At 47.1% G+C, this 22800-nt stretch overlaps 3 protein-coding genes across 3 annotated transcripts in view; all 3 read left to right on the forward strand.

The window, feature by feature from the left end:
* The first annotated feature begins 2324 nt into the window (after nucleotides 1-2324).
* LOC6600261 (nucleolin) lies at nucleotides 2325-9239 on the forward strand. Its single transcript, XM_026993289.1, has 5 exons — nucleotides 2325-2410; nucleotides 7630-7883; nucleotides 8112-8261; nucleotides 8326-8595; nucleotides 9043-9239. Exons 2-5 carry the CDS (start codon nucleotides 7655-7657, stop codon nucleotides 9237-9239), a joined length of 846 nt encoding a protein of 281 aa, XP_026849090.1. The 5' UTR covers nucleotides 2325-2410; nucleotides 7630-7654.
* Nucleotides 9240-12549: 3310 nt separating this feature from the next.
* Nucleotides 12550-14089, forward strand: LOC113566667. The gene is made up of 3 exons (XM_026993288.1): nucleotides 12550-12774; nucleotides 13039-13714; nucleotides 13805-14089. Exons 1-3 carry the CDS (start codon nucleotides 12572-12574, stop codon nucleotides 13952-13954), a joined length of 1029 nt encoding a protein of 342 aa, XP_026849089.1. The 5' UTR covers nucleotides 12550-12571; the 3' UTR covers nucleotides 13955-14089.
* Nucleotides 14090-19358: 5269 nt separating this feature from the next.
* Nucleotides 19359-22800, forward strand: part of LOC6600258 (zwei Ig domain protein zig-8) — a 42501-nt gene continuing 39059 nt past the window's right edge. Inside the window, exon 1 of the mRNA XM_026993292.1 lies at nucleotides 19359-19447. The gene's annotated coding sequence lies outside the window, so the exon portion shown is untranslated. The remainder of the gene's footprint in view (nucleotides 19448-22800) is intronic.

Genomic DNA, 22800 nt, shown 5'->3' on the forward strand with positions numbered 1-22800 from the left:
ATGCATTATTAATGGCCGAAACGAGCCCCCCGACAGGCGGGAAGAAAACTCTCAATTAGAGTTTGCCAATCGCTGGCAAAGATTTTCAGCGGGTGGCCCATTTAGCAGAGCCAAACAACAACAAGCAACAACAAGTCAAGGAAAATTAATAAACCGGAAAAACTTTTGGTAGCCCCATCCCCCATCCCCCCCACTCCCCCACTCACCCACTAAGTGGTTGCGGGAACAAGTTGAGCAAAAATTAATTAGTCAAATGGAGTAAGGGAAGCAGACTCCTTAGCAGATTTGTTTATGAAAATATTTGGCGGGGGGGGGAGCGGTGGGGATTCTCATTATTCTGGCAAGAGCGGGGGCATCCCGTCAGTGTCAAGTGTTGATTTGATTGGGTTCTCCCCCCAACTAGTTTTCCACCTGAGTGACCCCCCGGCTACGCCCCGCCCCGCCCCGCCACCGCCACCGCCACCCAAATGTCAGAGTGTATTAAGCCATTAAAATGCTAAATTATATGCTTTTGTGAACTTGCCTTCGCCCCGGCGCAACTCTTTCATGCCCTTTGACTTTCGACTTTTGCGCTTCAAAAATAGTTAAAGTTTAGCCGAGCGAAGATGTTTGTTTGTTTTGTTGTTGCCTTGAATGAAAGTTTTTTGTTTTTCAGCTTTTTCAGCTTTTTTTTTTTGTTTTCGAATCTTTATTTGCAGCCATCTCTTTGTTCAGTGAGCAGAGCTTCTTGGTTTTTTGTTTTTTTTTTTTTGGCACATTACATAAAATTTCGTAACATTCTGCGGCACTATGGCACTATCGCCGAGCCGAGACTCTGGAGACTCTGGTTTCGGTTTCGGTCTCGGTCTGGGCTGTGCTGTGCTGGAACTTGAAGAAAACTCCACTGACCTGTTAACAGAAATGCTTTGCAGCGACTTACTTTGTGCCAAAGGCAAAGGCAAAGGCAGAGCCAACAACAACAACTTGCGAAGAAAGTTATAGACAGCCAGCTACACGGCCAAGACAGCTTGACTACAGTAAAAACAACTTTTGCCCAACTGCAAGAAGCAGCAGCAGCAGCACCAGATACAAACGAGTAGAACACGTTTTACTGTTGGAAGCGTCGCTGCCGGCTTCGGCATCGGCTTCGGCATCAGTGTCCGCTGTCAACCAATTTTCATGGGAAAGCTCTGACTTTGACTCCGAGAGCAGTCCAGTGACTGTCAATTTTCTTCGTCCCGGACATTGAAAATGAAACGCCAGTCAGGGCAAATCACATTAACTACGAGTATACCTCAATTTATCAGCGATTATAAAAAACTACCTATTTTCCTCGCTCTTTTTATTGGTCTTTTGTGTCTTTCCGATTGCGATTTCACTTTGATTTGTTGCTGTTCGGTCGCAGCACAGAAATTAGCACTTGGGGAATGCTCGCTCGCACACTCGCACACTCGCACACCTGTATCCATCGCATACGTTGCCGCTAATATATTTATGTAAATATATATCCATAATATGCGAATTGAACGGATCGAGGCCAGGAGGCGACTGCGGAATGGGGTTAGGGTGCGGAACGATGACTGAATAAAGTCAATATAGCACATCCAATACGAGTATGTGATGAATTTCAGGTAGAATATACAAAATGTGTACCAGTATTGGTATGGGTTGATATTCCTTCTAGACAGAAGCGGGAAGAACCATCTCCCGACTAGAGTATGCCCCTATACCTAATGAAATGTCACTGGCATAGCTTTAAATTGGGAAATAGCACAGCTTTTCCTCAATCATCCAGTGTGTGGGGACCTTCCTTGACTCCACTGTAAGTGGCACAAAGCCCAAATAAAACCGAATTAAGTTTATGGCTTACATTATCAAAACGAAATCAAGTAGGCTACTGCACTCTTTCCCCATAGACCAGTCCCAGTCCCAGAGCCAGTCCCAGACCCTCCCTGCCATCCCATCCCGTTTATGGGGCTCGGTCGGTCGTCTTAGATCATAATTTATGAGCGCTCGAGAAGTTGTCAGAGAGCCGCTGACATGCCGCTAACTGTTATAGCCGGCCCTGGCCGCTTAGTGTGCCAAATACTTTCCCGCGGACACCGCCTCAAATGAATTGAAGATTCAAGTCAAGAGTGTGAGAAATGGATAGATGGCTGGACAGTTGGAGAGAGGAGTGCCGCAAGAAAGCAATGAAATGTAACTGAAACGAGCTTCGGGCCGAGCTTCTGCTTCAGCTTCAGCTTCGGGCCAAGCTCTGGTGGCGCCTCTGCAAGGCAGTTGGTAAGCGGAGACCGGAGCCAGTGATCAGTTAAAGACGCTCAGTCGTGCGAGACAGTTGTGTGCGCGGCGGTGTGAAAATTGAACGAAGCTCGAGCCCAGAATTCACAATCGAATCGGAGATATACTTCCCCCATAAAGCCATAAACAGGTAAAGAGCGACTGCGCTGCGGCAGAGCCGTAACAAAAAGAAAGTCTGTCCAAGAATCACGTAGTCGAGGGAGGGCCTCAAAACCATCCAAGAAGCGATCCAACCACGACAGTCTTCATTCGCAACTCGAGGAGTGCGCAACGGTGCAAACTTGCTGTTATCGGTTGTTATCGTGTGTGTGTGTGTGTACCGACTATCGATAGTTTATCGCTTGTACTTAGTCAAGGTTAGCACTTGGATAAAAGCTGGGAGGATACTCGGCAACTGGGATCCATTCCATCCCCACAATTTACTTAGAACTTGGATACAAAACTGAGAGGACCTTTTGGTACCATTATTTTTTTTTTCGTTTGTTGAGGATTTATTTTTTTGTTGTAATTTTTACTGTGAAAGCTGAGATACAAATCAGCCTGTTCGATCTACTCCGTGTGCCCCGTCCCTCGAGGCGGTGCTCCGCCTTCGTGGTGCCTGTCTGTGTGAAATCTAAAATCTTGGATGCAAAGTTTCTATCGCCGGCGAACGGGAATCTCCATCTCCCTTGAAGCGGCCGAACGACCCATAAAGCCTGGCCTGGCCTGTCCTGGCCTGGCCTGGCTTGGCCTGGCCTTGCCACGGGAACCAGAAACGTCTTCGGCAAGAACTTTTAATTGATTTTCAACTACAAAAAGCAACTTGCACTTGGAAGCGGACTCTTAACTGGCTTGGTCATAAATTGTATCTGCAGCAATTTAGAGCGCCTTCCATCCACTCCCCGCTTTTTATGTGCTCTATTTTCACATGTGCTGCTGCTGTTCTTGATGTTTGGGGGTTCTGCGGTCAGCAGAGAGCCAAACCAAGCCAAACCAAACCAAACCAAACCAAACCGAACTGAACCAAACCGAGCCGAAAGAGAAGCCAGTTGAGTAATCATCTCTCATGGCGCTCAGGTTTCTTCTTCCAAGCTGACCTACATACGGAACGACTCGAAGCAGTTAATTTAAGTGTTTCCTGGCCAGCATCAACAGCAGCAGCAGCAGCAGAAGCAGCAGCAACAACAGCAGTGGCAGTGGCAGTGGCAGTGGCAGTGGCAGTGGCAGCAGCAGCATCAACCAGTTCCAGCCAAGTTATAGTTTACACTGTTTACACTGGCCAGCACTTTGCTGCCAAACAAAACACACTCAAGGCGGCGGAGTCGGGGACAGGGGAGTCCAGCAAGGACAAGCTATTAACAGAGGAATTCTGCTGTACTCAGAGCAGTACCAGCAGACCATTGGCTGGCGAAATTTGAGTGGCCCACGACTCCTGCTCCAATTCATTTTCCACTTTTCCACACATTCCTCAACAGTTTTTCTTTTTTTTGTGCTTTTTGTTTTGTTTTGTTTGGTGTTGCATATACCTCAGAAACGGGTATGCATCGGTGAGAAAACGATCTATATATAATCTGGATCCGAAATGCACAGAAACGATCGATTGAAGCTACGTCCTTGTGAAAATACCCTAGTCCCTGCCAAATTCGCTCAACATGGGACCATATTACCAATCTGCAGGGTATCTCTGTCTTCGGTTCCCCCAAAATTACGCCTCTCTTCCTTATTCTTTTCGTTTGTGGCCCAGAAGCTAGTTCACGACACAAAATGGTGCAGTTTATGCAGCATGTCAGTCATGGCTAGAGCCTGTCCCGTCCATTACCTTTCGCCTTGGAGGGATGGGTGGGTGGTCCCGGTCTCGGTCCCGGCCACAAAGCCTGCTTAGTGGCTGTGCTGCCAGGTGACGGTGACGCGACGATAACAAAGTCCTAATTCATGTGACGTGCGAATGCATGCGAAAGAGGGCCCAAAGCGGGCGCTCGAGGAGAGCCATGCGAAGAAGTTTTTGCGTAGACAGTGGAGACACCAACGAAACGAACCAACGAACCACTGCCAAGGATACGACGCGTCGTCTACTCATGCCGCGATTGAAAATCTCTAGAAAATCTCCTTGCCTTGAAGTCGCTTACTGCATTTTGGCGGCGCTGCAGTGGAGTGTGTGGCACGTGTAAAGCTTATTTTTCTATTTTACCTCTTGGTGGCATTGTCTTGGAAAATTAACTGCCACGCAGGAGGACATGCAGGAGTTTCAGCAGCCGGCAGTCCCCTCGAAACATATGAGACAATGGCCGGGTGTGGTCTGGTGGCCTGGTGGCCACCATGCAAATCCTGTCTGCACGTGTCCTTTTGTTGGGGCCCTGCATATTTATTGATATGACGCTGATATGACAATGCGGATGGAGACGGCCCCACAGATGGGGGCGGGGGGACCTCATCAAGTGGCAGCTGCCTCGCTTCAGGCATTGCCTTCAATAGATTCTCCCCCTATTCCTCTGCCTCTGCCACTGCCTCTCCCACTGCCCCCGCTCTTGCCGCTGGCTCTGAGTGGAGCTTAAGTAATTTTTGCTGCCTGTGTGACGTGCAAGTGCACAGCAAACACTCCACAGACCCGTCATACATACACCCTTCTCCAGAGCCCTCTGTTGCCCCGTCTATGGCTCCCAACTTGCAACCTATCATCTCCATCAGCATCACGCACATGAATATTAATGTAAAATGCACACACGGTTAGCTGCGTTTTTCTATGGGGGGCATTCAAATATATAGTGGGAGCAGCGTTCCATATGAGTTAGTCCCTACAATAGACAGCAGCAACAGCGGTAGCAACAGCAGCAACAACGACAAGAGGAGCACAAAGATAAAGGCAGAAGAAGAGAGTAGATATAGAAGTACTAGATGAATAAGAAGTACGAACAAGTGTGGGGAGTGTGGGGAGAGCCAAGTAGTTGCCAAAGCTAAGGAACAGAGATAGGTTGCTTGCTCCCCCCCTCTCCATCCCCATCCCCATCTCTATCCCCATCCCCATCTCTTTCTCTTGCTCTTGCTCCCACTCATGCTTGTCAGAAGTTTTGCATTGCATTGTTGCTCTGTTCCTCTTCCCCACTTTAACTCTTCCTATTCTTCTGGCCCCCCCCCCCCTTGTTCTTCCCATTCTTGTTGCTGCGGCATGACGCGTGAAATGCTCAGAGTTCGGTGGGAAAAATGGTAGATAAAAGCGCATTGTAAGGGGTGGTGGGTACTGGTGCTGGAGGTGTCAAGGCAGCGGGCAGCGGGCAGGGTGTGCAGGAGCATAGGAGGAGACTTAGTGGGAAAAAGTAAATGCAATTTCCCCAAGACTTCAATAGGCAGGAGTTTATAAGTACTTCGAAACAGTAGACGCGAGGAGAGATGGGTGCGGGGGGGCGACCTACAGTGGATGCAACCAAAGTGATACCAAAACTTTATGAATATGCACAAGAGTGTGTGTGCCTTGTGTGTGTGTGTGTGTGTGTGTGTGGTTGAGGAAAATTGAAAGTGGGAAAACTATTTTGCGTCATTGAGCTAAAAGAACGAAGTTTCACGGCTCCTTATCCTTAATCCCTATTAAAACGAAGCCTTAAGCCCTCCAAGTGGTACCATAAAACAATTCAAGTTAATAAGCGAATATTGGGGAATAATTGGCCTCTCTGTTTCCTGGATTTCCATCATTTGCTCTTGACAACACCCACTGTGCCTGGGTCTGGGTCTGGCTTACCAAACTCTTTGCCCAGGTTGTCTATCATCATATTTAGTCTAAGAAGCTTGGCCCACTCCAACTCCCAACTCCCACCTCCTGCCTGCGGCATTGGTATTTAATAAACACCGCTCAAGAGCTGCGCTCCGTAAAACTTTTAATTAAGCAGAGCCCCAGTCGGCTCCTCTTCGGCGTGGCATCTTTCATCTGCCGCCTGGCAACCTCCGAGTCTTGGGGCATTGGGGCATTCGGACGCCATAAAACTGCGACTTCGACGGCTTATCAGAGCCAGAGTCATCGCCAAGGCCCTAAGACCCGTTAACCAATCCCCACTCGGAGTCGAGGCTGTCAAGTCAGTCAAGTCAGTCAAGTTGCCGCTGTGGATGATGTTGATGATGTTGCCGCTGTGGATGATGTTGCTGCTTGCAGTTGGCCAGTAGGTCACTGGGTTTTCACTTTAGTTTATGGCCACTCTGCCGTTTGCTTATCAGCACCGGACTCGATTTACAGAAAACGTTTTACCCATTTTTCAATAAGCGGCAGCGGCAGCGGCAACAACAGTTGCTGCTGCAACAAATCGTTGCGGCCGGCGAACAAGTTTTGGGAAAACGTTGCGTCGTCGCCACAGTCGGCGTCGCTTTCACTTGGCCAAGAGCTAAGGCTGCAACAGCCACACTTGACACTGCGACAATGCCAACGAAAGCAACAAGCAGCGAATGGGTCGAGGCTGTTGATACCCTTGCTCGTGTATGGCAGCTAAATGGTAGCACCACAGGTCGTGGTCTTATTGTTTCAATTGACTGTTCCCTTGGCAGTAATCCGATCTTCATGGAACTCATACTACCCTCTGCGCCAGGGTATACAAGCAGCGGCAACAACTACGACAATGGCAACAATTGCTGCTGCTGCCGCTGCCGCTGCTGCTGCTGCGGTTGTTGGTTATAGCCGTTGGCTGTTGGCCGTGCTGATTGTCATGACTAAAAAGCCACCAAAAGCAACAGCAGCACCAACAATGGCAACAATGAGATCTTCAAGCCGAAACGGGGAATACCCTGCGTGGCTAAGGACTTCCTTTGGCCATTGTTCTGCTGGGGCCAACACCATGGCGAAACGGTGCGGCCCGATCTGGTCTACAGTCGTCGCTGCCTTTGCCTTTACCTGCCACTGTGGCGGCTTCCTCAACGGCGCCTGGAGCTGTACAAAGAGGTGTGGTTGCTGCTGTTGTTGTTGCTGCTGCTGCTGCCGCTGCTGCTGCCGCTGTATGTCAAGTGCCAGCAAATGGACATGTGGACACTGCCGGCGGCAACTTTGAGGCGTAGCTCAAAAACATGTTTACATTCGCACTCCAACTTACACACACACAGATACACACATACACATACAGACGCAGACGCAGAGACTCTCTTTTGTCTGCTTTCTTTGCGGGCTGACTGGCTGACTGGCTGGCTTATTGACTGAATGGCCACCAACAACTGTCCGCTGTTTGGCAGTTGACTTTGCTTACTAAATATGTAATTTTCGATGGCATGAAAAAGAAAGTGTTGCCTCCTGCAACCAGTTAGTCGTCGATTGGGGTCAGCCGCAGCAAAAGTAAAAGTTCTCCGTTGGAAAGAAAACTGATTTCTCATGCCCATCCATCCGTGTGCTTCGACTCCTTGCAGATTTGAAAAGAAACCCCAAGACAGAATGAAGTTCGTTATATTGCTGTGCGTGCTGAGTGCGCTGCTCCTCCAGATCGAGGCCTCGCCGGTGCAGCTGCTGTCCAGGAGCGAGCGGGCGGTGGCCCGCCAGCAGGCGGTCAACAACGATGTGGCCCCGGCCGCGGCCCCGGCCAGCGACGATGACGACGAAGATGATGACGAGGACGACGATGATGATGAGCCGGATCTAGGAGATCTGATCGATGACGATGACGGTATGTAGAGGATAGAATCAGTTGTGTTTTAAGAAGTACGCACCCAGCACCAGCACCAGCACCACCAACAACAAATGAACCACTGAGCAAATGAAATGCACTCTGAACTGCCACCACCGCATGCAATGTGATGTGATCGATCTTGTCCAGCCCTATTAACGAGAATTTTTTGACTCTTCTGGTCCCTTCCCTTGGGTAACATAGTTCTTTTGATTTCGGGACTTTCAGATGATGATGAGGAGGAGGACGATGACGACGAGGAGGAGGACGACACGCCACAGGGACAGGCTGCCCCAGCGGCCACGGCCAGCGATGATGACGAGGAGGACGACGATGACGATGATTATCTGGACAGGCTGTTCGACGACATCCTGGGAGGTGAGTGTCTGCCCCTCTTGCCCTGTTGAAAATCATCATCACATAAGCGCCTGCCCGCCCCCAGATGATGATGATGAGGACGACGATGACGAGGTCGCTCCCGCTGCCAGTGCCCAGCAGAGCTCCGTTGCCGCTTCGCCAGCCCAGGCCTTGGAGGAAGTGGCTCCCGCCGCCTCCTCGGTCAGCTCCGGCATCTCCGATGGCGTGGATCTGCCCGCCGAGTCCGGCAACGCTGTTGAGGCCGCCGCCTCCGGCAACGCCGCCGAGGACATTTCCGCAGCCGCAGCGGCAGCCCCCGCCACGGCAGCCTCCGGCAGCAGCAGCAACAACGAAGGTGAACAAAATGTTTTTTACGATGAAGATGCACTTGTAGATGGTATTAGTGGTGGCACAACTAGTTTAAGTAGCACCCATGCAATTGACGAACAACAGAAACAAACAAACGCACAAGAACTGCAACAGCAACAGCTGCAACATGCCACACAGTCCGCAACGATCGGCCAAACATCATCACAGCATCAGCATCACAGTACAAGCACAGTCACGCAGAACACTCTAACCAACAGTATCCATAAAATTAATAACAACCAAATAGTCGCCGGACCAGCGGCCCTGGGGAAGCCCGCACCGGGGGCTGATCCCGGGCCTGTTGCTCCTGGCGGCGCCACCGACAACGATGACGACGCTGACGACGCTGACGACGACGACGAGTACGATGAGGACGATGAGGAAGATGATGATGATATTGATGATGGAGTCGATGAAATTGGTGAAATTGCAGGTATAGCCGGCGACGACGACGAGGAGGCCGACGATGATGAGGACGACGACGATGATGATATCATTGGGGACGATATCATCGAGGCCCGGCGCGAAGCACGTGAGTCCAAGCCCAAGTCAGCAACAGCCTCAAAAACAGCCAAAGTCAAGAAATCTACAAGTCCCTCGAAGAAGACCAAAAAAGAGCTCAAGCATTAACAACAACTAAAAACCATTCAAGAATTGCTAAAAAAACCACAAAACAAAACAAAACAAAACAAAAAACAAAACAAAAACCGAAAACAAAAAACAAATAACAAAAACCAACAACTAAAGACAGGGACCAACAACTACAACAACAACGTTGAATGACAATCGAAAGCCCCATCAAGGAAAGTGAATTTTCCAATAATTTCCGGGGTAGGACTCGATCCGGACAACAGATCTTTGCCTGCACTGACTATCCACACGCACACACACGTCCCGTCCCGTTCCGTCCCGTCCCCAGCAATCCCTAGCAAGTCCAACATAATTTCTAATTTATTTAAACTGAGTTAAGTACAGAAACACATCCTCGAAAGGAGATGATTGAGAGTTTGGTGCTAGTCAAACTATCTGCAAAAAGAGAACAAAATGCAAATGCAACTGCAACCTTTTCAAGCTGCACGCTGCACGCTGCACGCTGCACAATTGTCCACACCTCCTATCAAAAGTATATGTACATCCCACACCCACACCGCAATGAAACGCACCTTTTTTTTTGAGTTATTTACGCACGGACTGTTTTTACCTGACTAAGATTTGCAAGAGCAACTGTACCGCACCAAAAACACAACACAACAGCAACATGTTTAATGCCCAAGCACAAAATGGTTGGAAAAGAGAAGACAAAGAAGATGATGATGGAAATGATGATAAGGAAGAAGACGAAGAAGAAGAAGAAGATGAAGAAGATGAAGGAGAAGGCGCTGATGATGAAGAATCCATTGAATCCATTGAATCCATTGAGTCCTGAGAAGAAGCAGAGCAGGAGCAGTAGCAGTAGCCTGGGGGGAGCTGTGGCCACAGAGAGAGACAACCATTAACCATTAAGGGCTGCTCTCAGACCGCTCCTGCTCTCTTTCCCACTCTAACCCTGCCCACATATCTATTATCTATCTCTATCACACACACACACCCCAAACACCCACACACACACACACTTATAGCTAAATTGATGTAAAACAGCAATAAGAATTGTTCACTTAGTGTAATTTATTTATTTTTAGTTGTAATTAAACACCATAATTTCTCAGATTCGATTCGGAATTAATTATCATGATGTCAAACACATATCTATCTCACTCTGTATCCCTCTTACCAATGTCTATCCTTCTCCCTCTCTCTCTCTCTCTATCTATCTATCTCTCTCTGTCTCTTGCACACACAAAAACACACAAGCACTATCGCTATCTTGCTTTCACACTTTTTGGCTTACAATTGAATATTTTTGGAACGAAAAAAGTAATTGTAATATTTCTGGCTTTTCCTCGCTCTCTCTTTTTCGGCTCGCATAATTTTCCAAACGTAAATAACGCAAAATTTTTTGTAAAGTCAAAAATTAACAAAAAAAAAAAAAAAAAGAAAAAAACCAACAGGAAAAAATTGTAGCTAAAAGTTGAACGCTTGAAAGGCAGCGCAAAATTTTACAGAAAAGAAAAGAACCATAGAAAAATGTTAAACTTTGCGTTTTAGGTCATTTAATTTGTAATTTATTATTTATTTATTTATTTATTTATTATTTATTGTAAAAAACAACTCAACAAAAACCACAAATCAAGCAAGAAGAAGACGAAAGAACACAACACAAAAATTTGCTTAAATAAATTTGCGAAAATGAAATTAATTGTATAATTCTTTTGTGCGGAATCCTTTGGAGGAGAGTACTTTCAAGCGTTACCTTAGGCGAGGCTATCGGTACTGTCACTGTCACTGTCACTGTCTCTTTCTCTATCTGTATCTGTATCTGAATCTGTACCTGCACATGCCCCTCTCTCACACATACACTCCTATCATTAGCCCTGCTGCTGCTCCGTCATTACCGTAATGCTCGGTACTATCTATTCCGCACTTGTATCATCCATCCCGCTTGTCTACCGCTGCTGCTGTAACATTCGCTCTAATTAGTTCGACTCCGTCTCCCTGCTGCTCTCCCTCGTCATTGTGCATCCCCACCACCTAACCACCCCATCTGCCCCCATCCGTAAGCCTCTGCTTCCACTCACACGGCCTTGCGACACGCCCACAAAATTATCTATTTTAGAAAATGTCGTTTTAAATTTAAAATTTTTGTGCTTCAATTAACAAGCACAGAAAAGGGCAAATGCTGAAACTATATAAGCCACACTCTGTCGCGTGGGCCGAGTGGGTGAGAGGGCGAGTACTTAACAGACTCACTGCTTTGGAGGGGCTGGCACGGAGCCGGTTTGGGGGGGGGGGGGGGGGAGGACCAGGGCTAACATGCAAAAAGTACATTAGTACCTCATCATGCCCGACGTTGGTCGAGTTTCCGATTATATCCGCCTGCGGATGGCGGCTCGAGGGATGGTGGCCTTTGTGGAACAGTCATTGCCGGGTGATGGGTCATGCGATAAGCAGGTGAAAGACAAGGATTAGGTCTGCCCTGAGAGGGGATATTTCGGGAATAATTGCATGCCTCCTCGGTGTCACAAATATGAATAGCGGACCCACAGTCTAAAGGAAATGTTCGAAAATATACGATTTTGATGTAGGGAAAGTCTTCATTAAAGAACTACTATATCAACTCTAAACTAAAAATAATGACTTCTTGCGGAAATTTCTCTCCAAATCGTATTTCAGAAATGTCTTTTCTTAGATGAAAATGTATGACAAATTCTTAATTAAGGAATGATAAAGTATCCATGATTATTTTCCATTAGGCCGTGCGATGAATTATTATCGGGGGGAGAATTGCAATCAATCGCTGAGCCCATCCCTGGCAAAGAGCTATAATTATTTTAATCTGGATGGGAGGTGGAGGCCTGCCTGGTTCTGGCTTCAATGTCAATGTTTTTTTTGTCCCTTTGTACATTATTTGCTAATCCCACCGTACTAATAAACACAACCCCCCCACCACCACACACACACACACGAAGTAGTTCCGAATAATCAGTGTCCCTGGGTGTGTCTGTGTGTGTTGCTGTGGTTAGGACAAACATCAGCTTATGCCCACACAGATACACTCACACTCTCGCACTTGAATGTAATTAGAGGCTGAAAACATAATGAAAAGCCTACACACACACACACACACACAGACACACATCACAGCATCACTGAAAAGGAAAAACCACAAAAGCTCCCCCTCTTCACAAACGACCTTTGTCCCCGCCCTGTCCTCAAATTGAACTTTCATTGTGTAAGCCGATCCGAACTAATGTGAATTCCTCTCCGCTCCTGCCACCTCCGTACCCCTGCTGACCCCCGCTGACCCATGCTGACCCCTGCTGACGCTGGCTGCTGCAGGTGACCTCAAGAACAACGTCATCGACATGTCTACGGATGCGTTCCAGGCGCGGCACAACCACTTCATCGATGCCATCTTCTCGCGTATCAATCGCATTGTATCCGACAATTACGATCCCTTCGTGGTGCGCCTGGCCGGACGCTCGGCCCCGACCACCGCGGGCAGTGCCACAACGGTGAAGGCCACCAACAAGAACAAGGCCACCAAGGCCGGCGGACACAAGAAACTGTAAGTGACAGGCAGAAGAAAACCATCTCAATAGTTACTTCCCAAAAAAAAGTCCCCAGAAATAATATCTGAATCTGATATATTTTCCTATATCTTTTCAAAATTTAAACAAAAGTTGGCGAAAAGTCCGGTTTGTATCCGCTTAAGTACTTGGGGCAGTTTTAGAAGTAACTCGATTTTCGTAGATTTAAGGAACATTCTCTCGTTTGAGTGCACTCCAGAATCAGAGTGAATTGATGCAAATTTTGTGAAATTTTCTTGCAGCAAGAACACACGCTCCGAGCCAAGGGCCAGCGGCAGCGTCAGAGGCAGTGGAAACAATCAGGCAAAGGAGGAGGACGCCGGCAAATTGCAGGAGCAATTGATGCAATTACAGTCCGAGCTGGCCATCAAAGCCATCGAAAAGAAGCCCGTTGCCTCTGACCAGGCCGCAGCCTCTGCCAATGCCACTACCACTGATTCCGATGCACCAAAAGCGGAAGTGCGAACCGTGTCCGGAGGCAAAAGCGGCCAAAAGAAGTCCACTTCCACGAACGCGGCAGGCGGCTCCACCCAGAGCCACAAGCACAGTACCAACAAAAAGGCCTCGGGTACGACGGCAGTGAAATCTGGTAACTACAATCAGCCCGCGGGTGCTAGCAAGGCCGGAGATGTGGAGAAGCTGCAGAAGGCCGAGGGCAGTCTCTCGGGGCTGGCCTCCCTCAAGCGGGTGGGAAACGTGAAGGTGATTAGCGATGCGGAGGGACGAAACTCCACGATTAAGGCCAAGTTCACGCTGGGTCCGCTGATCCTGCGCGTGGAGAAGTCCTTCAAGCGCGGCAGCGTGAGGAGCGTGAAGAGCGCCACGGCCAGGACCAACGAGATGATCGGACGCATCAAGTTCAGTGTGGTGGACGATCGGGCCACCCTCATGTCCATCAAGGTGCAGCAGCCCAAGCAGGTGGGTCGCGCAGCGCAGCGCAGCGTCGCATCGCGTCCGCTATGATTGCCCTTTGTCCAATTAACCTTTGACTTCTGCTGTGTGTTCCAGGTGGAGGTGGAGAGCAAGGACAATCACGATAGAACACGCGAGTTCGTGTGGCGCCGCACGCCAAAAATCGCCAAATTGGTCAACGAGAAGCTCAAATTGGCCGCCGAATCGCTGTTTGCGCCGCAGGGCGTTGAGGTTGTACGGCTCTAAAGGACTTAAAGGATAGCGGGATGTGCTCCTTGTCCTTCTTTTACTGCTCTCTTCTCAGCTATCTAAATTGTAATTTTTTTTTGTAATCCTGGTTGGCCGCCGTGGCCAGACACGGATAGTCTACGCTCTAGTGTAATGTGCCTAATTTATTTATTTATTTATTTAATTTATTAAACTATCTATTTATCGCCCAGCCTATCGATAATAAAGCAACTCTGACTATGCAAACCTTTGCATTGACTGTACTTGCTGTAAATTTTGGCTGGAAAATCACCCAAAATATTTCTCATCTATTTAGTAGGTATTTATTATTTATCCACTTTCCAGTCTCCCCAATCTTTTGAGCCAACTGTTTTTAATTTCGGTTGGAAATTGGAAACTGGAGAAAATTAATGGAAGTCCCCCAAGGAGCGAACAAATTATATTTGTCCAGCTCCCAAAATGACAAACAATCTACTCGAATTATTTCATTATTAACTTTTTGTACCAATTCTCTCTCTCTCTGTCCGATAACAACGTGCAACTCTGTCTACATCTTGCCGCAACTACCTATGTACATATGTATGTACGTACGAGTATACTACCTGATTTGCCATTTAGGAGAAGCCCTTGCTAACCCATTAAACCCAATTTAGTTGGCAATTATCCAAGATCTGCTGGAGGGGCATGCAACGTAAAAGGAATCTCAGGAATCTCGCTCAGAAAATGACTAAAAATATTGTCCTATTCTGAAAATGCTTTCCCCCAATTGCCTGGCCCTCCCCCCTACCCCCGGCCTCCGGCCCCTCCCCGCCGCATTGTCTGTAAATAAAGGTGCAGCAATGTCGCCCCCCAGTGGCAGCTGCAGCGGCAGTCCCGGTCCCGTACCTATCTGTGTCAGGTCGCTTGCAGTTTTCATTAATGTTGCAGGCTGCATGGGGCACGGGCGGGCAGCAGTGAGGGAGTCCGGTTAGAGGGCGGACTGCAACAGGATCCTTCCAACAAAGTAAATATGAGTGCGTTGTATATTGTGTTGCAACCCAAGGCGGAAGGACATGCAATTTGTTGTTGTTTGCCTTTGTTGTTACACTATCTGTCTCCCTCCCTCTCTCTCTCTCTCTCTCTCTCACTCTCTCTGTCGCTTTCTCTTTCTGGTTATGCCTGTCTCTTTCGCCCGCCCTGCATGCTGTTTGTTTTGTCTTGTCCTGTCTGACGGGAGACTGGGGCTGGGAGCTGGATATGGGGCTCGTTGCTGCTCTTTGTTGCACCTAAATTGACAACAATATCGTTTCATTTGCTCACTGAAGTGAACTCATCAGTGCCCCCAGTCCTATATGGCCATCCAAACCTGCAACCTACCCTCCCCAAGACACACACCCACACACACACCCACACCCACACACACACACACACACACCCACACACACACCCACACTTTGGCACTTGAAGTTTTTGCCAGCTGCCGCTTGATTATATTGGCTAGGACCGAGGACACTCCGGACAATGTGTTCGGATTTTAAGTTTAGAAGGATTTACTCCCGATTCCTGATTCCCGCTGCTGATTGCTGATGCATGGACCACTCCACCATGCTCACCAAGAAGAAGAAGAATAAACCAAGTTGCAACAATTTAAACAAATTCAATTGTCCAGGGAGGGAGGGAAGGGGCGGGCAGACTGATTTGCACTTTTGCCTGCTGTTTCCCCAGGCCCAGGCCGAGGCCCAGGCCCAAGCCAAAGCCCGAAAAAACGAATACAAAACTGACAACAAAAAATGTAACAATTTTTGCCAACTGAAAATTCTTGAGCTTAAAATTTGCATTTGTTATTACTTCGTCGGTTTGCAGTTGCAATTGTTGAATATGCAACAATGCCCCAGAACAGAGTCCGCCTCACGGCCCCGAGCGGCGAGCCCCTGCATCGAGGCTATAACTCGGTTACCAGATTTAATTCCCAGCCAGATCCTGATTGTAATACAAAGTGGGCGGAATGACGCCCAACTGTTTAGCCAGGGGAGAAGACAGGAACAGAAATAGAACATTTTCATAAATCATAAAATGTTCACTCAACAAATGAACTACATTTCGTGGGGGTCGCTCAGCTGCGGAGACACGTTTGTGGGGTCCGGCAAAAGGGCCAACCAGAAGATGGATTGACGATGCATTGGCATTCATTGGTGGGACTTTGACTTGTTTGGGCTCTCCTCCATTTCAGGGGATCAATCATACGAGCTAGACTTTGAACTCAAGTGAAAAACGAAGGAGGAGGAATACACAAATGGCCTGTGCCCGAGTGCTCTAAAAAAAGACTAGAGATAAGGGGTTTTATTAACCCAAAGCAGGCTACAGACGACCACATTCAGGCACATTCGAGTTCTGTTTATTTGCCGTTTAAATTTCCCATAAGCGAACAGAAGTCAGAGACCATTCTGTTGGAATTCGTACGATGAAAACTCCACCCTTGATGTTCTCAAGTCCACAGCTCTCATCGAATATTCTTTACATGTTCCCTAGAGTATTCCCAGTTCTGTGCTTTGAAATAGTGCAAAGATTTCCTGCAACAATATTTTCTATGCCACTAAATTGGAAAGTTTTGGTTTTCTGGAATTCCATAAAGTTTCGTATGGCCAGAAAGGCTTTACAGGGCGACTGGCGCTCATTAGACTGGAGTCTGCTCTCACCTAGAACTTGACCCACCACCACCCAACCAGCCAACCAGCCCAACCAGCCCACCAGTGACCTCCACCCTGAAGACCAATACACTCAGACATACACGCCTCGGACAATATGTGTGGAAAGTTGATAGCTGGGAAAAGGCTGTGTGTGGTGTGGGATCAGGCTTGATAGGAGCCGTGTGGAAACTTTTCTGCAACACTGTGTGGCGGGTGGGCATTACAAGTGGAGGCTGGGGCCCAAGGTCGGCGGGTGGCTGGACGTACGGTAATCGGCTTGTTTAATTAGCTCTCTAAGCCGCACCTGGATGGGCATTAGCGGGTCTGTCGGAATAAGATTCTCTGATTGAAAGTGTCCTGGTCGCGGCTTGCCACAAAAGCGACAACTAATTGCCACATAATCAACAACAGACCCACCAGCAGTGCCACCAGCCGCGAAGTAACCGCAACAACGAGTGACAACTATTGGGGGAGTACACTGAGAGAAAATGAATTCAATTCTAACTTATAATACTTTCTCAATACAAATTTTGCTCCCCTTGATGTTCTAGTTGCCATGACGCTCGCACAATTTAGGTACATTTTTGGCCAAGTATACGATGGGATAGGGGATGGGGTGATGGGGTTGGTGGGGGTAGATGTAGGAGGCCCTGCCCATCCGATTTTGAGCACTTGCGCTTTTTACCAACTCAATTTACGCTAATTACTGCCTTTCGCTTCAGCGATAACTGCTGTTAGCCGCCCCCCACCCCCCGCTACTTCCATAACCCATAACCCTCCCTGGGGAGCAGGGAGCAGGGATACGGGATCTGTTATCTCTGGTTTTTGGAAAACGGAACGAGCCGGAGCCGGAGCGGGAGCGGCCAGCCCAGCACCCGTCGCCCATCTGCGGCAAATTTCCATACGCCACGAGAATTTATATTGTCATTAGCTCTTTTTATGCAAACTTCTTTCCGCTCGCTGAGTGTATTTTATTGAAATTTCTGCCTGCTGGCCACATTACTGAATTCGCCGTTGAAAGAAACAAAGAGAACAAGAGAATGATTTTCAAATTAAATATATTTTCAGTGCATGCGCGCTCTTCGCTTAAGCTGCCTGCCGGCTCTCTTTGGCACTGACCTAAAGGCGGCCGCTTCGCGTGGGATAGTGTCTGAGGCAGTGATAAGGTGAGTGTTTATGATTGTTAAGATATTTCTGGTGGTCTGAGTTTTGAGGGAACTAGCTTTGTGATGGATATTTCCATCGCCATTACTCCATCATTTTCCTTTTCTCACCTTCCAATTCTGTTCATTATTTTCCGATACCTATTAGTCGCGTCTATAAGGCGTATCTTAAGCGCTTACCATAAATATTAATTTACCCCTTAAGTGGGTATGTCATTAAGTCAATTTTTATTAAGCGCCAAGCTATAATTATACCCCATTAGGTCTTTCTACCTGTCTCCACTAATATATTTATTACCGATTCCTAAAACTATTTCAAACATTTTATTGCTAGACCTTTAATGTTAGACCTTGAAAGAGAGCATTTACAATCTAAATATAAAGAGAACACACAAAAGCAAAAGAGAGGAAAAGGAAGCCATGGGGCATTTATTAAAGGTGAGGACATGTTGCTTCACTCTCATTTTTCTTTTTTTTTATTCGAGAGAATGATAAAATGTATGAAAGATTACAAAACGAAACTCGAAGGGATTGCGCACACTACAGCTGAAAGGGGACAAAGAGGAGCCGAAAGGGGAGCAGAAAGAGGAGCAGAAGGAGTCGCAGAAAGAGGAACCGAAAAAGGAACCGAAGGAGGAACCGAAGGAGGAGCCGAAAGAGGAGTAGAAAGAGGAGCCGAAGGAGGAGCAGAAAGAGGAGCAGAAAAAGGAACAAAAAGAGGAGCAGAAAGAGGAGTAGAAAGAGGAACAAAAAGAGGAGCAGAAAGAGGAACAAGAAGCTTTCAAAAATTTGACCTTAGAAGGTCTGGGTGCGCACACTGTCGGCTGATTTGAAAGATGATCTGATTGCTATATGTCCGTCTGTTTATATAAAACAATTCTTTGAGATATTTTATGACTTTACATTGGTCGGAATCGGGCGTGTCTATATAACAAGTTTTTCCAAAAAGAACTTCTTTGTTTTGTACGATAATCACCCCAAATCGCACCACTATGGGTACCATATAGCTGCCACATTATAACATTTGTTCGCACTAGCTGATAAAAACAAACATGCTTGATCCATCAAACACAAAAAACCGAACTAGTCTGGGCGAGTTTTCGAAGTTTTCAGCACAGCTAATTCGGCAGTTCTTCGTTTTTTGTGAGCTTCTAAATCATTTTTCTTCTCCGCCTTCGGCTACAGTACGAGAGCGGGCGGCCGAAGAGTGGAAACGTTACACCTTGCATGAATACACCTTTGAAATATGCTTAGAATGGAAACAAAAGAGAGGCCCTCCTCATAGAAACATAAGAGAGGCACTTTACCAACCAACGAAAGAGAGTGCGGGCCTCACCGTGCGGCGAGCTCGGCAAGAGCTCGGCTCAGTGTTGGCGCTTCGGCATGCCCACTACCAGCCACCCACACGAAGCGGAGCCGAGGCATCTGCTCGGTGCTTTTGATAAAGGCTCGTGTGCGCTCGGTCGCCCCTCCTTCGGCTGGCCGCTGCTGTCGCATTCTTCTGCCTGCTGCTGCTGCTTGGGCCTCCGCCACGGACGAGGGCCCCAAATCAGTTTCAGTTTTAGCGCGACATTCAACGTAGTACGCGGGCGAAGGCGGCGCCCGACAACGCGATAATTATTGAGAATCACGAACCCAACTTCAAGACCGAGGAATTCCCCAACGAAAAAGTTTATGAAAATGTAATGCCCAAAAAACGTGAGACGCGAAAGTATCCACCATCGCCAGATGTGCATATAAGTGTGATTTTTTTTTGGTTTTTTTTTTGTCTTGTCATAAACGTAATTACTTAAAATATCTACAAATATGAAATATAAAAGTATATTGAATATATATACATATTTATATAGGACCAGACTTGCGGGACTCAATGTGTGAATGTGTGTGTCTGTGTGTGTGTGTGTGTGTGTGTCAGAGAAGGAAGGAGCCCAAAATTGGGTCGTAAATTTTGGAAAACGTGTGAAAACGCAGGAAAAGCCTCGTTGCCTCATTGCCTCATTGCCTTATTGCCGGCAGACCCCCCAAACAACAAAAAATTGAATGACCTTTTGTCGCTTTTGTCGCTGTTTTTGTTCCAGTTATTGTGGCTGTTATTTCTGTCGAGCAGTTAAGTTAAAATGCGTTCAGCACGCGAATACTGTGACTTTATGACATCGTCTCAAAAATTATGTACGATTTCGTTTCGAAAGAAAACCAAGAGAGAAACACCCAAAAATTGGTGCGTGTCAGCTGTGGCAGGCGACAAAAGACCAACAGACCAAGAGACCAAGCGACCAAGAGACCGACAATCAACAGAAGGAGAGCCGCAGCCAAACAAATTATAAAAGTGTTAAACGCCCACACAACGACCTCCAGCCCCGCCCCCTTTCTATCCGACCAACACCCCTCTCATTAGCATGCAGCAAATTAAGTTGTTTTATATTTAGCCAAAAGAAAGAGACGGAGAGACGGAGAGCCGGAGAAGCCCCCAAACACTCGAAAAAGAACCCAAATATAAATTAACAAATTGGAACAACAAGAAAAACAAGAACCAAAACCAAATCTTTGATCTGTTGGCTCCCCACCCCCCACCCAGAAAAACACGAAAAGCGCGCGTCAAAACAGAAATTGGTGGCCGTCCCAAATAGTATATCGAACATTAATATATGTATTTTCCCCCCCGTGTAATACAATATTTGTCCAACAGAAACGAAAAAAGAATGTGACAAAAATTAATAGAAAACACATAAAATATTAAGGCAATGCACAGTGAGAAAAACTATAGTGATTGTCAGGCAGTGCCCAGACCTACAATATACAGTGATTTAAATGAATGCAAAAGCTCTCAAGACTAGAACTTTAACCGAGTGAAAAGAGTGACTAATGATCCTTGCTCCTCCCTTTATTTTCATGCCTCTCAAATAGGGTATGGGCCCTCCGCCTTGATACTTGATTGTTTTTTTTCTCTGTGCTTAAAAGTGAGCAACGGAAATGGAGGGAAACTTATGTTCTTGCGGGGCTGGAGGTCTGGTGCTGGTGTCTGCCTCTGATGCTGTTTGCCGAGCACACTGCGTATGCGCAATGCGCCAAATGGAAGAACTACAATATTTGTATTCAAAATATCTTCGTGTCTGCCTTTCTAAAGAAAATGAACTTTTGTTTCGACTGGCAAAAAAGGAAAAACTTTCGCTGGTAAAGTTTTCCCACACACACACACACACACACACACAGTCGGCTGTTGCAGGAAAAACACTTGAGGCAAGGCGAATGAAAATAAGAACAGTGGAAATTGTCAAGTGTCAAGTGCTTTCAAGGCCTTCTTCTTTATCTGTTTGTTTCACAGAAATGTTGAGAAAGTCCTAAGACTGTAATGGGATTTATGTCTTGATAAAAACTTGTTTATAAAGCAGCTGCTTTTTGCTTTCATGGTGGGATTGGATTGGCGTGGCTCAAGGCGGAATCAATGATCAACGAATTCGTTTGGATACTGTTTGTCTGTTGAAATGATTAACTCGTTTCTTCAGCCCATTTTGTGTCTGCAGAAATACATTTGTGGAACAGGAAACCGCATTGAGATTTAATTGTATCTGTATTTGGATCTCTGATTATTTGCGCCACCTTTGCTATAAATATTGTTTGAGTTTTGCCCCAAAAACCAAACAAAATAACCCGACGCAAACATTTCTCAATGAAATATTCATACCCAAGGAATTTACTGCCACACAATGGGGAAAACAGGAGGAGAGCAGAGGGAATAGGAGCAGAGGGAATGCTGTGGGTGAACCCGGAACTTAAGTTGCTTCCTAATCACAGATACTAAGCATTAGAGCAGACACACATACACATACACATACACATACACACTCACACACTGCCTCAAGGACGAGGGCAACAAAGTGCAGACGTTTACAATTAAAGAGAGAGGGACACCAGAGGATGCTCGACTTCAGCTCCTGCCTGGAAGCCTAGGGCAGCATTTAGCACACAGAAGAGAGACGGGTGGAAGAAAGAGATAGAGAGATACGAGTTGGATAGAGAAGGGGATAACAAGAGACTGCAGCAGTTGAGTGCGTTAACACTTTTAAGAGACATTGCTGACGTTGCTGGGGAGTCTGGAAATGTGCCTCAACTTCTGTCTTGGAAACCTGCCACTCCTTCACCACCCCACACCCCACTCTAATTCCATTACGGAAGCAACAGTGACAAGTGGCTGGGGTCCTCGGCCAAGGGCCCGGAGACCAGGACACCAGGACATCAGGAGACCAGGAGACAATCTGTCAGCAGCAGCAACTCCTGATTGAAGCCACACAGGAGATGGCCCTGGCATGGGATTCCACAGGATCTAGAAATTGGACTTTTACCTCTGCTTGCTCCCCCTCTCATTAGTTTCCCCCCCCCCCACCCCCTCCCCTACTCTTCAGAGGGGAAGTTTGCAATTAATTAAGTTTTAATTAATTTCCAACAGCCGACGAAGTGGCGGCAGCGGAAAAAGTGTACTGCTGGAAAAAGAATTTTTCCCAGAGGCGTGTGAAAAAGGCGATTCCTCAGCAAATGTTTAACAAATTAGAAGCCAGGGAAATGGTAAAGTTAAACTAAAGTTTTTCCCGTTTTTCCCAGCTACCGGGGGGGCGGGCATGGGAATTGGGGGACAGCAAATTGATTGATGCCAAAGTGGTTGGCTCGCTGGATGGATGGATAGATGGATGGACGGATGAACGGATGGAGGTGGGGGTCCAGAAATAGCCAGAGACATAGGTAGAGGCGTGACAGGATATGGCTTGCTGTTGTACATTTTCCCATTTTCCCATTGCCCTCTTTTCTTATTCGAGAGCCTCATAATTTTGTCGGAATTTATTTTCGGACCCCCAAAAACCCAAACAAGGATACATGCGATCCGGACTCATGAAATATGCAGCGGACATGACATGAACCCCGAAACCAATTCCAGTTTATGCATTAAAAATTATGAATTCTATGAGGGAAAAAACTTTACTATTTTCCCATTTTTTAGGGTTGAGTCGTAGGCGTTGACCCCGGCCAACCTGCTGTCTAATTT

The sequence above is a fragment of the Drosophila persimilis genome, unplaced genomic scaffold, assembly GCF_003286085.1.
Source record: "Drosophila persimilis strain 14011-0111.01,24,50 unplaced genomic scaffold, DperRS2 tig00000824-arrow-arrow-pilon, whole genome shotgun sequence".
In the NCBI taxonomy this organism is placed as follows: domain Eukaryota; kingdom Metazoa; phylum Arthropoda; class Insecta; order Diptera; family Drosophilidae; genus Drosophila; species Drosophila persimilis.

Bases quoted from the DNA above. Each gene is read 5' to 3' on its own strand.
- LOC6600261 (XM_026993289.1), top strand. From the start codon at position 7,655: ATGAAGTTCGTTATATTGCTGTGCGTGCTGAGTGCGCTGCTCCTCCAG. The intron at 8,262-8,325 runs GTGAGTGTCTGC...GCCCGCCCCCAG, and splicing joins GTTCGACGACATCCTGGGAG to ATGATGATGATGAGGACGAC. The intron at 8,596-9,042 runs GTGAACAAAATG...GTGAAATTGCAG, and splicing joins CAGCAGCAGCAACAACGAAG to GTATAGCCGGCGACGACGAC.
- LOC113566667 (XM_026993288.1), top strand. From the start codon at position 12,572: ATGTCTACGGATGCGTTCCAGGCGCGGCACAACCACTTCATCGATGCC. The intron at 12,775-13,038 runs GTAAGTGACAGG...ATTTTCTTGCAG, and splicing joins GCCGGCGGACACAAGAAACT to CAAGAACACACGCTCCGAGC. The intron at 13,715-13,804 runs GTGGGTCGCGCA...TGTGTGTTCCAG, and splicing joins AGGTGCAGCAGCCCAAGCAG to GTGGAGGTGGAGAGCAAGGA.